The following is a 15,853-nucleotide window of genomic DNA, read 5'->3' as shown; positions in this document are numbered from 1 at the left end:
CGTCCGCCCGCCCCGCACCGCGCGCCCCGCACCGCGCGATCCTTTGTGCGGCTCGGTTCTGGCCGTGATGGAAACGGGGTCACGCACGTGCGCCCCGGTGCGGGGCGCGGCGCCGCCCTCCGCGTGCGGCCTCCGACCTTCCCTCGCTGCCCCGCGACTCGCGAGGCCCGCGGCGCCGCTGTGGGAGGAAGGCCGCGCTGGCCCCGGCCCGGCCGCCCCTGCGGGCCCCGGCTTGTGCGGCTTTCGGCCCGGGAGGGCGCAGGAGTGGTCGGGCCGGGCGCCGGGCACGGGGCGCCCCCCCCCCGGCCGCCTCGCCCCCCCCCGGCCGCCTCGCCCCCCCCCGACGCCCCTGAGCTTGCTCGGCGTGGAGGGGCCGGCACACTTGCCTGACCGGATCTCACCTCCGTGCCTAGGCCACGCTGGACCCCCATGCGCCCACCCCGCCTTCTCCCGCGTCTGGGACGTCAGACTCTGCTGACCCGCAGCCTCCATCCGTCTCTGCGGTTGCCCACTCACAAGCTGTGGACTCCTAGGAGAGCTCCTCTCCTCTCCCGACACCCTCTGCACCCAGCCTTGTGGGTCCTTCTGGAAAACTCCAGAATGCCCTTCCTTCCCCCGTCTGGTCCTCCCAGCTGGCCTGCTCTCCCTGCTCCTGCTTGGTCCCTCCACTCCATAGATGGCAGCAACAGGAGCCTTCAGAAGGAGGTCGTGATTACATAACCCTCGCCCATGTCCCCAGGACCCCTACCGCGCATCACACAGAGGGACGTGTCAGTGCTGGAGAACCCTCATGTCCAGGGGACCACGGGTCTGCACATAATAAAGGAAAGGGAAATACTTGTAGGAGACGATGGAGTAGGCTTTCAGACCACTTCAAGCTAGGGAAAGATCTCGTGCAAGACATACAATTGATCTGTATCTAGAATATATAAAGGATACCAAGGGGTCAACAGGAAAAGGCTACCACCCACTAAAAAGAGGAGAGAGACCCGAAGCCCGAGGCATCTCCAGTTCCTGGACCCAGAGTCAGACCCCAGCAGCACTTCCCCTCTGGTTTGTGCAGGCATCCTCGTGTGAGCGCACTAGACCCTGAAATTGCCTTTCCTGATGCGACCTCTCAGCAGGGCTGGATGGAGCCGGGTCCAAGGCTGCGGCTCTCCTCACACCACAGGGAAGGGAAGTGAGTCAGCTCAGCTGCTTGGCTTGCGGGCTCTTCCCCCTGGGTCTCCCCCATGGGCTCACTTCTGCTTGCCCTGCCCAGTTCAGAGGGTGGAGGCCTGGACCGGGAACCGATTCTGCTTGGGCTTCCTGCCAAGAAGGATGTTCTCCATCCTTTCCCATCCCCGGCCACTGGAGCAGCTTCAGGGCCATTTCTACATTTGTATGACTCAGCACTTCCTGCAGAGGTGGGGTTGGGGGGGGGCCTTCCTCCCTCCTTAGGCAGCGCCACCAGGGGGTCCAGGTAGGTCCTTAGCCCCCAGGAACATGACCCACCCACCCTGGTGCCTGGCTCAATGGCTGGAGGCCATCCTGCTTCCCTAACTCCTGCCTTTCCCCAGGACCAGGACCATCAGAACCCAGCACAGCCACCTTGTCCCTCGCTCGCCACCTCCACCCGTGACTGGTGAGGGCAGGTCCTCCTGGCCACCAGCTGCCACCTCTGCCTGCCACGCCACCTGTGACCCAGAAAGGTGTGAGAAGGAAAGGGGGCCCACCCCCACCAGACACTCCAGGGCTTCCTCTGATACCGCCGTGCAAGGGCACATGTACACGCTCACATGCATGTACACTCACACGCACAAATAACATGCGCTTAAAGCACACGTATGTACGCACTCAAACATGCACGGCCACAGTCATTCACATAGACACCCTTCTGTACATATGCACACCACATACCTATGGCCGCCATTCTGCCCTAGCAGTCACCAGCCCTGCCTCTCCCCCTCCCCCCAGGCCAGCTGGACCACTGGGCTCCCCCATGCTCCCTGCTTTTAGGGCCAGGGTCTGCAGCCTGTGGCATGGCTCAGGCCCCCTGGAGCTCCCTGGTGTCTGGGGCCATACCTGCTATGGAGCCCTCCATGTGGCGCTCTGTACCCATCTTGTCTCACTGTCTTGTGGCTCTGAGGGGTCATGCTGGGCTCCTCAGCCCACAGAAGCCGCTGATGGCGGGCATGGACGCTGGGTGCAGCCACTCCCGCACCCCACCGGGCCACTCTGGGCACCGGGCAGAAAGAGGACAGGGGTGGGCAGCACAGACGGGTCCTCTGTGCTGGGGGCCTGAGGCAGGTGCTCACAAATAGCATCCTGACACCCCAGGGCTCTGCCCGGCCCTCTGCTAGCCCAGGGCTGGCACTGCAAAAGAGCCCTTCTGGCTGAGGCTTCTGCCCTCACCATGTCGTCAGGCGCTGTTGGCTGCAGGTGGCAGAAACCAACTCAGCTGCTCCCCGGCTCCAAGGGCATTCACTGGTTCAGGTGAGCAGCGGTCCAGACCTGCGGGATCTCTGCACAGCGCAGAGTGCCCGGGGCTTCCACTCTCCCCAGCTGAGCTGGCTGAGTTTTCCCCACAGAAACCCAGGGCATTTAGCAAGACACAGGCCCAGCCAGGAGTGTGGCTCACAGCTGTCATGGGAGGCTGAGAGTAAGAGCACTGAGGTTGGAGGCCAGCATGGGGGAATAAACTGAGAGGTGATCTCAACTGATGAAAAGCTGGGTTCTGTGGCTCATGCCAGGCATGCTGGCTACACAGGAAGTGTAAACAGGATTGCAGTCCAGGCCAAAGTCAAGGGCACGTTCAAAAACGGCTAGGGTGTGGCTCAAATGGTAATGTGTCTGACCATCAAGTGCAAAGTCCTGAGTTCAAACCCCAGCACCACCAACACAAACATCCAAGAAGCAGACTGTGCCTGGATGCAGGGCCACACCCTCACGCGCCGAAGGCCCTGCACCGCCTTGCTGTCCTCCCTCCCGGTGTCCAGCAGGAGCAGGAAGCGGGAGGTGGGAGACTGCCCCTGCGAACTTCCCTGTGGGGAAGGCCCATGACGGGCCAGGCCATCACGCGAAGTTGGCCCCGGGGGCGGGGGGACTTCCCCAGGCCTGCCATGGTCTGGTCTGTTTTCTAGAGCAGACGCAGTTCCACAGTTCCCATGGTGCTCCAGCCTCTGTCATCACACTGTGGATCAGACACCTGCCCTCAGGACCCAACGATGCCAGCAGACTCCACTTGCTCCATCCCTCATTGCTTCCGTCCCACCACACCCTGTGCCCGGCCGCACCAGCTCATTCCAAAGACACCACACCCCAGGCTTCCCCATCCAGAGCCTCCTAGCGGAGTCTCCCAGCTCCAATTCCATTTTCCAGGAAACCCTGATTGCAGCATCTGATCCAACCCTAGTAGCTTTCCTGCCTCTGTTCAGGGTCTGCCCGGGTGGGCCCGGACTGTCACATCGCTGCTGGCCACTGCCAACAGTGCACAGCACCAAAGACAGCAACAGAGCTGCTTCCCCACGGGGTCTGCCCCTCCCCAGTGCCATGGGAAGGGCTCGCACGGCCTCATCCTGGGGCTGACAGCCGCACAGCGAGACCGACGGAAGGAAGGAGCTGTGAGGGCCGGGCCACACCGAGCCGAAGCCATGTGTGAGCAGGAATGCCTGGCTCTGTCCACCCCCACAGACATGCGCTGCCCCCAGAGTGGAGCCGGCCACCCTAGGCCACTCTGTCCCCAAGGACAGGAGCCCCGAGTCACCCTGGGCTGCTCTGCCCCTCTCCAGAGTCGGCTGGCAGGAAAGCTGTGGTTGGCTGGAAGCTGACTGGATCACGCGCAGGGGCGTTGGTGGGAAGCTGGCGGACGCGGCGGGCCCCTGCGAAACACAAGGCTGAAATGGGAGCCAAAGTCTCAGCGCTCAACACCCCAACACTACTTTGGGGAGGCAGTCTTGCTCTGGGGTCCTGATTGGTCCAAATGCTGTAGACTTCCCGCTGTAGACTTCCAGGGCCTGGATTCTGGGCAGGAATCACTACACCCAGTGGTGGAAGAACACGCGTAACTGCTCTGAAGATGTCACCCAGTGAAACCGTCCCCAGGAAGGAGGGCAAAGCTGGGGAAAGGAGAAGCAAAGGTCTCCTCCTGTGCCTTGTGCATGCCCTTAACCCTAGCGACGCAAGGGGCTGAGATCTGAGGACTGTGGTCGGAAACCAGCCCAGGCAGACTCATCCAAGAGACTCCTATCCCCAGTGAAGCAGCAAAAAGCCAGACGAGGAGGCACGGCACAAGTGGTAGGGTATCCGTTGTGAGCGAAAGAGCCATGGGAGAGCTCAAGAAGTTCAAGCCCACTGCCAGCACCAAAGGAAACAAAAACAAGAACAAACCCGGAGAGCAGGAAGCACAAGGGAAAGGATCCGACAAGGCAAACACTGGGCATCTTCTCTGAAGTTTTCTAAGTTACATTTGATAGCTGAAGCAAAACATTTAATATCCACTGACCCGACGTTTGTAGAAGAGATAGACAAGGTGAACACATTGTAAAGACTTCCACATGCCACTCTAACTGGTAAAACTTGAGATAGACTGTGAATGGAGTAGATTGTGAAGCTGAGCAGTTTATCACACACACACACACACACACACACACACACACACACACACACACACACACACACACACACACACACACACACACACACCCCCAATAAGCACTGGATATCTACACAGAAGAATGAAACACTGTGTGTAAACAAAAATGGAATGATAAAAATATGTTCAAGTAACCACAGAGAGGTGGGTAAAAAGGAAACGGAGGAAAAGTCAGTAAATCAGAAACAAAGCAAAAGAAAAAATGGTGGACTTGAGCCAGATCAACATATCAATGATTTCAGAAAACATGTCATATATGATTCTACTCATGTAACTTTGTTGTTGTTGTTGTTGATCGTGGGGCCTGAACTCTGGACCTGGGCGCTGTGCCTTAGCTCTTCAGCTCCAGGCTAGTGCCCTACCACTTAAGCCACAGCACCACTTCCAGCTTTTTCTGCTTATGAGGTGCTGAGGAATCGAACCCAGGGCCTCATGCATGCAAGGCAAGCACTCTACTACTGAGCCACCTTCCCAGTCACTTACATAATATTTTTTAAAAGATAAAGTTATGGAGTTGGAGGCTGGGCTCAGAAGCACAGACCTGTCCATCCCAGCTGTCTGGGGGGAAGAGATCAAGAGGATTAAGGTTTGAGGCTAACCTGGACTATCTCAAAAAGAACCAGAGCAAGAAGGCTGGAGGTGTGGCTCAAGAGTGCTTACCAGGTATGAAGCCCCAAATTCAAGCCCCAATATAGCCTACAGATACAGATGTGTGTGTGTGTGTGTGTGTGTGTGTGTGTGTGTGTGTGTGTGTGTGTGTGTGACAGACGACAGACAGATGTCAGGGGTGTTGCAGTTCAGTTATGGCTGCGTGGACCCCGGAGGCTTGCCTGCTGACAATCCTCTTGTGGAAGCATGCAGGCACTGGGAGTCTGGGCCTCTGGGAGGTGAGAGGGAGTGGGGCAGGTCCTCAGGGTGGAGCCCAGGGCTGAATCCACTCCACTCCATCAGGAGGAGGACTGAGAGCAGGGGCTGCACACACAGCACATCCCTGTCTCCTGCCGGGAGTTTTCTCTGCCACCCCAGCCAGCTACCATCACCACACGATCCAAAACTCTTTTCTGTTCTTTATGGTGGTACTAGGGTTCGAACTCAGAGCTTCAGGGCTTGCTCATTCAGCCACAGCTCCAGCCTGACTTGGGTATTTTGAAGATGGAGTTTCTCAGACTTGTCTGCCAATCCTCCAGATCTCAGCCTCCTGGGTAGCTAGGATTTCTGGGGTTGGGAGCCACCAGTGCTTGGCTAGGCCACTTTTCTTTATAACTCAACTAGTCTGTGGCAGTCAGCAGTTGGGGAGTAGTGGGGGGCTTGGGGGCGGGGGCATGAGAGGACCAATGTGATGAGGGGCACACAAAGTCTGCACATGGGAGATCATGGCACAATCACCCCCCCCCAACACACCAGTATCTGTGCTGTTTCTCACGGTTTATAGGTTGTAACTATTGGTGGCCATGAGCTCTCTCGACTCTCTCCTACTTCCTGTGAATGAACAATTATAACTATTTCAAAATAACATGCCTGTGCACTCACAGAGCCCAACTTGGCTGCTCTCCTTGGAGCTCTCCTGAGCTCCCCACAGGCCAGCCCCGCCCCCTGCCCTCCACCCCTCTCCACAGGGGCCCCATCCTTGGTGTGAGGTGCCCGTCCCAGGCCTCACTTGAGTCCGCTACTGTGTGCATTCTCTGCATCTTCATCTTACCTGTTTAGCTGCGATTTTCTCAGCACCCAGAAGGGAAGCTCCCCAAAGCCAAGGACCTCATCTCTGTTATCAGGGGCACAGCTTGTGACGCTATGAGGGTTTGCGGGGTGCACCTGCTACCTGTGGACACATGCCACGTTACCCTAGATTGCGGCTGGTAGGGACCTATGAAGGCTGTACTCACCGAGCTGGGCTGTCTGCCCGGGAAGCCCCTTGGGGCCCTCGCGCACCCTGTGTCTGTGTCTCTGCGGCCTCCTCACAGGATCCCACAGCACAGCGCTTTCAGGGCAGCTGGCCCTCGGGCCAGCCAGCTCCCATCTCTTTCAGGCCAGGGGAGGAGGGCAGGGCAGGAGGTTGGGAGGCGCCGTGCTGCAGTGCTGGGGGGGGCACCAAGCGCTGCCCCTCCACCTGCCCTGCCTTGGCGGGGCAGACCCTGGAAAGCACGTCTGCCCGGGGCAGGCAGGCACAGGCCCGCCCGCGGAGCCTCTCCCTGGCCAAGGCCGCCTGTGCTCTGCCCCAGGCACCAGGGTGGGTGTAGGGAGGAAAGGAGACCTTGGGTTTTCCACTACCCAGGTCCCTCTCTGCACCACCCCGCCCGGCAAGCACAGCCCTCAGACAAGGAGCCACCACAGAGACAGACGTGCTGAGCCGCCACCTTGGGTCGGCAGGCGGGAGCTCTCCACACAGCGCTGACACAGGGCCCACGCGGGGGCTCTCCCAGCGCCTGGCGCTCTCCCAGCGGCCCGCGCTTACCCAAGCGCTGCGCCTCGCTGCTTTCTCTGACACAGCCAGGCTTTGCACAGGGTGTCTGGACACTTCCTTCCCCGAGGTCACCCTGCTGATCTCAGCCTCGGCCCTGATGCAAGCTCTTCTCCTTCTAGGACTGCCCTGGGCCCCACCCCCACTCCAGAGCCCCAGGAGCCATCAGGATGCACCTTGTGCTGCCCGAGTGGAGCCGGGGGACACAGAAGGAGGGAAGGCATGCCAGCCATGGTCACAGCACCCTTCCCAGACGTGTGCTAGGCTAAGTGCCAGGGCCCCGGGCACAAGCCTTCGGGAAGGAAGGAGCAACAGGGCAGGCCACAAGAGGGACAGACCTGAACACAGCCGCGGGGCCCGTTGCCCAAAGCCTCGCCCAGGCTGGAAAAGCATTTTTGGCTCAAGGGACAAACATTAAAATGCCATTCAAGACACTTAAGAGCCAATCAGCGGACACGAGACATCAACAGTGGACAGGGCAGCACAGGTGTGGCTGGCTGAGCCTAGTTCTGCTTCCTCCCGGCCGGAGGTCCCAACAGCATCAAGCTGCAGGCAGGTCTGCATCCAGGGGCTCCAAGAAGGTCACCAGGCCTCCGCTTCTCAACTTGACCTTCCTCCCTGTGGTTTTCAGATGTGGTCTTGCTATCTGTTGGCCAGGGGGACCTTTGCCAGGTCCTGGCATTTTCGTTGTCACGAGTGACACTTCTCCACAGCCGCCAGGAGGAAAACTCAAGACCTTCCCTAACCTGAAGTGCACCGGGGCCTCGTGGGGCTGCATGGGGACATGGCACCCTTTCCCTCAAGTTCAAAAGGGATTTTAATGATTGAGATGCTCACTCATTACCTGACTTACGTAACTGTAACCCCTCTTCATCATCTTTATAAATAATAGATGCACACTTTTCATTAAAGAAAAAATAAAAATCCAAGTCATTTCTAAAAGGATGTTCAATGAGGTAACCCCTAGGTCACCAACGCAGGAACCAGTGACAATTTTGGCTGAGTATGCTGGCTTCTTTTCCTTTTTGTGCTAGTCCTAGGGCTTGAACTCAGGGCCTGGGGACTGCCCTTGACCTTCCTTTGCTAGTGCTCTATCATTCTGAGCCACAGCACCACTCCTGGTTTTCTGGAGGTTAATTGGAGATAAGAGCCTCACGGACTTTCCTGCCCAAGCTGACTTCCAACCTTGATCCTCAGATCTCAGCCTCCTGAGCAGCTAGGATTACAGGCATGAACCACCAAAGCCTGGCCTCATCTTTTCCTTTTAAGAGCAGATTTGGAGCCGGGCATGGTACCTCATACCTGTAATCCTAGTTACTCAGGAGGCTAAGATCTGAGGATCACCGGTTCAAAGCTAGCTGTGGCAGGAAAGTCCATGAGACTCTTATCTCCAGTAAACCACTCAGAAAACTGGAAGTGGTGCTGTGGCTCAAGTGGTAGAACACTAGCGTTGAGTTGTAGAGCTGAGGGACAGTGCCCAGGCCCAGAGTTCAAGCCCCATGACCAACAACAAAAAAAGAGAGCAGATTTAGGGGGTAATTGAGCTACCTGAATCTTTCTCCTCCATCTCCTCTTCCTCCCCCATTTATATAAGTTTCACAATCTTACGACAGTCACACACAGACATGGATGGTAACTGCTGCAGACGGGAGCCCTGCCCATCTCCCCCCCCCCCCGCCCCCCACCTGCCCCGTGGATGAGCTCTTGCGTCTTGGGTCTTTGATCATCTACCAATGGAGTCCTTGCTACCAAGGCGGACTCACCTGGTGATGCAGTCACAGGCCACTGCGTGAGTCACGCCTGGCCTCCTAAGTGTGTGTGTGTGTGACTTGCTTCCAAGCAACGGAGGGGGAGGGGAGGCCGCTCCTCTCTGATGGCCTGTCACTCGCGAGATGCCCCGGCTGGCTTGGAAGCTGTGAGCTCTCCTGGAAAGCCTCGTCCTGAGGCCGAGGACAGCTGGTGGCCACCAGGAGCTGAGCGGAGTCCGAATGACACTTTCTGCCTAAGCTGAGCAGAAACAGCCAGGTGAGCCTGGCAGAGCACCCAGGCTTCAGGAGGCGCAGCCCCACCGCAGTGCGGCCCGCGATACCGAGGGGACCAAGCTGGGCTGTGCCAGGGTACAGACGCCAAACCGAGTTGCAAGCTGCCGGGTCTGTGGTCCTTGGTCAGGAAGACATAGGAAGCAGACACAGCCGTGCGAGGGACCTGTGACTTCCTCCCACGTGGAGGGTCCTGGGCTCTGCTGTATACAAACCAGGACCTGGTGCTCGAGGGCCATGAACTCTATGTGCGCCGAGCATGTGGCTACCATGAAGACCAGCCTCCTGGGTGTCAATCCAGGTGCGACTGGGTTGGTGCAAACCATCTTCCCAAGGGTCTTGCACCAACTCACATGGCAGCGTGGCAGTCCAGGCCGCTCCCCTGCAGTCTTGCCAGCACCTGGCTTCCCGTCCTTTCCTGTCCAGCCACCGGACATGTGCAGGAGAGCTGAGCGGTTTGTGTAATGGCTCACGTCTTCTTGCTGTACCGTGGATGGAACCCAGAGCTTGCACGCAGTGGGCAAGCTCTCTGCCACTGCTACACCCCAGTTCATGCTGGATCCCCTTGAGAGTTTCCTGACCTCCTGCCCGCCGCCCTGCCTCCCATCTGTCCTTAAATCCCTAACTGGATGTGTGGAGAGACAGAAACCGTCTTTACAATGTGAGAATGACCGGACACCTCGTGGAGTCCAACGGTAATGGTGATGCAGAGGAAGGCAGAGCTGAGAGCAGGAGGGCAGTTCCTAGTGACTGTGTCTCAGCCCTAGATCCAATGGTGCTGGAGGCACAGCTTCTCAACTGGCTGACCAAACAAGCCAATTCTTTTTTTTGTCCATTGTGGGGCCTAAACTCTGGGCCTGGAGGCTGTCTCTGAGCTCTTCAGCTCAAGGCTAGTGCTCTACCACTTGAGCCACAGCGCCACTTTTGGTCTTTTCTGCTTATGTGGCGCTGAGGCATCGAACCCAGGGCCTCAGGCATGCAAGGTGAGCACTCTACCACTGAGCCACCTTCCCAGCCCCTTTTGTTGTTGTTTCTGAGTCAACTGGGGATCTGACTGACCTAGGCCCTGAGTGTGCTCACACCACGACTCTCCCCAACACTGGCCCTCTGGAGAGCCACCAAGCTTGGGAAAGGAAATGGGAAAGGAGGTGCCGGGGAGCCGAGTCCTAGGCCCCATCCCTCCTGGATTGGCCCACACCCTGCTTCATTACTGAGAGCGTTCGGAGGCTGAATAACCATGTAATTGGCCCATCCGTTCCATAGTCAAACTTTGGCAAATATGTTTTTCATAATTAGTTGATGTTTATTTAACAAGAATAACCAGCCGATTAAATTTAATGAGGCAGGTTAGCATGTATAAGGTAGGAATGCTTTTCTTTAAGAGCAACCTGGTCTCCCTGGTCCCGGACCTGGGGAGATGCCAGGGCTTGCCCACGTCAGGTGTAGAACCCTGAGGGAGATGAGAATGCAGCCCTTCCTTGGGGTGCCCTGTCTGCTCCTCTGCTTCTTGGTGTCTGACCTGTCTTCCTTGGTGTCGGGGTTTCTCAAGGACACGGCTTTCCCAGGGCTGCTTCTGCTCTTCTCCAGAGAGCACCTGGAATGCAGTGGCAGTACATGGTCTCCGGGCTCTGAGGGCTCACAAGCACACGTGTGGGGCGCACACCCCCTGAAGGAGGGAGGCCCTCCAGCTGCTCTGATGCCAGTGGCTGTGAGCAGCTGCTGGTGCTCCTTGCCCCTGCAGACCTTGTCTCACCTGCTTAGCAGACAGGGTAAACACCTGGATTTAGGAGACGAGGCTCTGTGAGGGGTCAGGTGGCAGAGACTTCAGGGCCCAGAAGAGTTAAAGGGAGGAGCCCGGCCCTCCACGCTCTGACCTGTGGCTGGAGAAAACCAGGAGCTCCCTTCACATTGAAGAGCCGTTCGGGGTTTTGTGTGTTTTCTCTTTGTTCTGCTTAGTTTGGCCCAATGAAAAAGAGTTGGTTCTAACCATATCCATCCCCGTTCCCGGAGAAAAGCTCAGTGTGGACTGGCTTTTCTCACAGTTTATTTTTTAATCCAAAGAAGGGGTTCACGCTTCCTTAGGCAGCGCGCACGCAGACACCCCTGGCACCCATGCCTCGGCTTGCCCCGTCCCGACGGCTCGTCCACTCTTGGCCTTTGTGTCCTCCAGCATCTTCCTGTCGTCATGAGCACCCGCTGCTGCGCCCCCCTCTCACCGGGCGGGCCGGGCTCGGCCCTCCAGCTCCATGCAGAGTGTCACCAACGCCCTGAGCTCCTGACAGCCCCTCTCCCCTAGGCACATCTGTTTTGATGACCTCCAGAACCTCTCTCCTGCTGGACTCCAAGCCAAGAGAAGGTGGACATGGTAGCACCCTTGCCCCGATAGCCTAGGACACAGCGACAACGTCAGCACACTGGCTCCTGTGCCGGGGCTGGGAGGACACTGTGTGACCCTGGTCAGGGCCCTGGGATTGCCAACGCCGCTCAAGGAGGACAGTGAGGGAGAGGGCAAAGCTGGGTTGTGGCAGTGCCAGGCTCCAGATCCTGGAGTGAGCCAGCCGCATCCCCCCCATTCCCTCCAGGCTGGGGACTGCAAACAGCCTGTATGCCCACCCAGTACCAGCCACAGGGCCTGATTTTGCTGGGGGGTCTTGGCAGGCCAGGCCCTTCCTGGAGGGAGGACTCAGGTATGGGGGGTAGGCTGTCAGTAACACCAGCAGCAGGTTCTCTGGAGGCCGGAGACCAGGACACACACGTGACCACAATCACTGCCACAACCCGAGGCCATGGCCTCTGGCTGTCCCTTGAGGAAAGGCTCAGAGGTTCTGGTTGCGGTGGCTGCAGGGCTTGTGTCCAGTTTGAGTGGGTCCTGGGTGCACACCCTGGACCCGGTAGCTGGGTGAGACCCCACGTCCTCACGCTCACGCCCGTCACGCATGTGACAGCAGTTGTTGCCTTTATTCGGCCAACTGGCTTCATGCACTCTAGGCCCTCTGGAAGCAGCACACAGTGGGACCACACGGGGTCTACACACTAAAGGCTTTCCGTGTTTCCCCCAGTGTGTCCCCCTGGAGGTCGCTCCTGGTGACATGCCTGCTGCCACAGTGGGTGTCCTGACCCCTCTGCCTCTTCCGGTTTCCGTGCTGGCTCTGAGTGTCCACGGCCACACACCTGCAGCTGGGGTGGCCAAGCGGCGGGCGCACGACCGGTCTGTCCCATCTGTCTCATCCCGGGCTCATGGCCCCATCCACGAAGCCTGGCTCGGGCCTGTCTGCTGCTGCCGGACCGCTTCTGGCGTCAGTGGTGTGGAGAGGACACGCTGTAGACACGGATGCTAGGGCTTACCTTCTGGGGAGGCAGCGAGGGGGAAACGCTGTGGATCCCCTCGGCAGAGCAGAGGAAGGCTCCGGCTGTCCAGGTGCCCAAGTTCTGCCTGGCACCCAGCCAGGATTGGCAAGTATTGGATGGGGTTCAGGCTCGGAAGCCAACCCCAGCTACTATGCTGTGTGACCTTGGGCAAGTTACCCACACTCTCGCTGCCAGTCTTCCCATCTGAGGACTGCAGTGGCAGTAATTACCCCTGTAAGGCTGTGTGAGACGTTAAACAAGTGCACACTGATAAAGGCAATGCACCAGGCATGTGGTGAAAATCCAATAATGCTAAGCTTGATTATTAGTACTATTCTCTGCAAGCTGCCCATGATCTGGCGAGACAAGGTACAGAATATACAGGCCATGTGCACAGCCAGCACAGGCTCACACAAGCTCACTCTTGAGCATGCACATGCATGTCTGCATATACACTGTGCACACACACCTGCCTCTATCCCGACAGCCACAGTCAGGCCTGCGCCTGGCTTCTCAGACCCCTCCTTTCCAGCAGGGGTGGGGCAGTGGGCAGCACTCGGGCATCCCTGGCCTCAGGCAGGGAGACACACTGATGGAGGCTGGTGGGCAGGACTCAGAAGCTGGAGGCTGGCTCCTTTCTCCACCATGGGCAGCAGCTGTGCCTTCTCTCCCCTGAACAGGGCCCCCAGTGCCTCTTCCTTTCGTCCCTCCAGCACCGGTGGGATGAGCACTCCCTTCCCACCGCAGCCCAGGCTGCGCTACCTCACCACCTCAGCCGCCCCATGGCAAACCCCCTCCCTCTGCCCTCAGTAAGCGGGGCCCCTGCGCATGCTCACTGTCAGCACTGGACATGACCGCTACACAGCCCATCCCATGCAGTGTCTCCCTGACTTGACCTTCTGACGTGTGTGGTCACATGCAGGTACAAAGGCGTAGAGACACAAGGGCACACCATGCACAAGTGCCCATACATATGTCTACCTACCCCCCCCCACCCCCAGTGGTGTGTACAGGAGAGTGGCCGAGTTCAGGAAAGCGGGTGCTGAGCATGGCTGGCCACTTGTGTATAAAGTCAAGTCCACATGCCCAGATGGACAGGTACACACAGACCACACACACAAGGACAAATGTGCACCTGTATGTACATGCACACACAGAAACACACACACCCCAGTCACACATGAACACATGCACACAGACAAGGACATTTATGTATAAAGACCCCAAGTGCACACACAGGTAACTGTAAGTGCCTTCAGAAGTGGACGCGGCACCCAGACCCACACAGGCACACATACGCACACATAGCAGATGCACTCGTGAGCATGCGGGCCCCACACAGATGTAGAAGTCCTGGGAAAAGAACATATACATTGTGTCCCTGGGCAGCTTCTCCCTACCCCAACCTGAAAAGACAAAAGCCACCTGCCGGATTGCTGGACACAGCCCAGTCCTCCAGGATGCTGGGAGCAGCGTGCCCCAGAGGGAGTGTGGCCTCCGCTCTCCCTGCCGGGTGAGGAAGGCGGTCCACATGAGGTCTCTGGAAGGGGATCTGGGAAGCAGGTGATCCAGCAGGCAGGCTGGCACATGCTCAGCGTCCAGCCGACGCGTGCTCTCCTGGTACTGTTTCCTTTCCTAGGCCCCCGAAGAGATGAACACAGACATCTGGAAGTTGCTCCTGTGTCGCTGATATTGGACAAAGCCCTGCAGAGGAGGAGACGGAAGTCTCCCCCCCCCCCCCCCCGCCCCCATGGCCTCCCTTGCCCGAGTCTCAGGAGTATCAGAGGGGGCTGCTGTGTCTGGCTCAAGGATGGCTCTGACGTAGTGAGCCAGGGGACCTGGGAACCCTCCTCCCTGAGCACTCAGGCCAGAGGATTCCTTGGCCTACCTGGTTGCTTGTCCCTGCAGGCTTGCTGAGCTGTGCTGCCAGATGCTGCTCTCCCAGGACTTCTCCTCCCAGACCTCCTGTAGTGTGGCTGGACAAGCCTGCCCAGGTATCTGGACTCTCCCAGACGACAGCCTCCGCCTCCAGAGGGTTTATAGAGAAAGTCTACTGGTCAGCCCAAGGCCACCAACAGAGTGGCTGGAAGGCCCCAAACTCTCCCCAAACTCACCGCTCTGACAAAGCACAGGCCTCACCAGGGTCACGGCGCCTTGGCCCAGGGACTGAGGCGAAGGAGGGTCTGAACTTCAACCACAGAGAACAAAGCCGTACCCTATCTGTCATCTTGTCCCCTATGTGAGGTCCCAGTACCCACTGGGAAGGCCTCTAGTCACTCAGGTTCAGAGCCTGTCAGCTTCGCCCTGGTCTGGTCTGACATCCAAGCTCTGGTGTACAGGGCCTTATTGCACTGCGTCACTCTAGGAACCACCCCCCGCCCCCAACAGGGGAGCCACAGGGTTCTAGGAGAGCTCTGCTCTCTGCTCAGGGCTTAGCTCCCCAGCCCTGCTAACTCTGCAGCCCTGCCCCTCTCTGTCCTTCAGCTTCGGTGTCTGAGGACAGGAAGAGCCTACTTCTGGAAGCTGGCTTTCCCCACAGTTCCCCTACAGAATGGCTTCTGTAGCACCTGCTTTGGCAGCAGACTTGCCACCATCAGGTAACGGCAAGTTCCTGGGTGCTCCTGAGGAGCCTCACCCAGCACTGTCATCGCTGTCCAGGAGGGGCTGGGCACAGAGAGGGCAGCAGTGATAGTTGGCCAGTGAGCGGATGGGTGAAAACAGTGGCATCTGCTTTATTTGTTCTCAGATAGTAGCACACACTTTCCTAATCACACAGCAGCTGCAAGCGCAGAGGCCCACACAGTGGCCAGCAGAGCACTGTGACCATGGCCTGGGGTCTGTGGTCCCGTGGTCAGTCCCCCTTCAGGGCTCCAGCTCACTGGCAGGGCAGGAATGACAGCTGCTCCTTACCCCTGCAAAGACAACAGTCAGCGTTTAGTCATGGCTCTCTGGGGATGACTGTGTGCCTACAGATCCAGAGGCCTTTTGCTCAGGGCTCCGTGCAGGCCACCCAGGACAGGGCCACTTCCCTGGAGCAGGACCACTTGCTAGATGGCTGCTGTGCCTGGAGACAGAGTCTCTGTAATAGTGTCCAGAAGGATACAGACCCTCTCTCCCCCCACCCCCACCCCACCCGCACCACACCCCCCAAGCTGGCTCAGGAGCAGACTGACCTGAGCCTCCCACAGACAGAGAAGGGCTGGCTTGGCAGTGACCTCAGTGGGAGGCCCTGACCTTAGGGCTTAGTGTAGGTGCACAGAAGCCTCGTCACACTTTTGCTAGGCCTTACTGGGGCGCCCCTTTGGTCTCTAACTTAACAGCCAAGAATTTCTTTCTTTCTTTTTTTTTTGGTTGGTCATGGGGCCTGAACTCTGG

At 58.2% G+C, this 15,853-nt stretch overlaps 1 protein-coding gene across 2 annotated transcripts in view; it reads right to left on the bottom strand.

The window, feature by feature from the left end:
- Positions 1 to 15,186: 15,186 nt before the first annotated feature.
- Positions 15,187 to 15,853, bottom strand: part of LOC138822751 (MICOS complex subunit Mic25-like) — a 222,252-nt gene continuing 221,585 nt past the window's right edge. For both annotated transcript variants that reach the window (XM_070015695.1, XM_070015696.1), the window contains one exon: positions 15,187 to 15,390. In XM_070015695.1, the coding sequence (XP_069871796.1) occupies positions 15,385 to 15,390 (6 nt within the window). In that variant the 3' untranslated portion in view covers positions 15,187 to 15,384. The remainder of the gene's footprint in view (positions 15,391 to 15,853) is intronic.

This window comes from Dipodomys merriami, unplaced genomic scaffold (genome assembly GCF_024711535.1).
Source record: "Dipodomys merriami isolate MVZ:Mamm:240054 unplaced genomic scaffold, mDipMer1.0.p SCAF_114, whole genome shotgun sequence".
Classification (NCBI taxonomy): domain Eukaryota; kingdom Metazoa; phylum Chordata; class Mammalia; order Rodentia; family Heteromyidae; genus Dipodomys; species Dipodomys merriami.
Note: the sequence above shows the minus strand (reverse complement) of the source record. Positions and strands in the feature narration are given on the sequence as shown.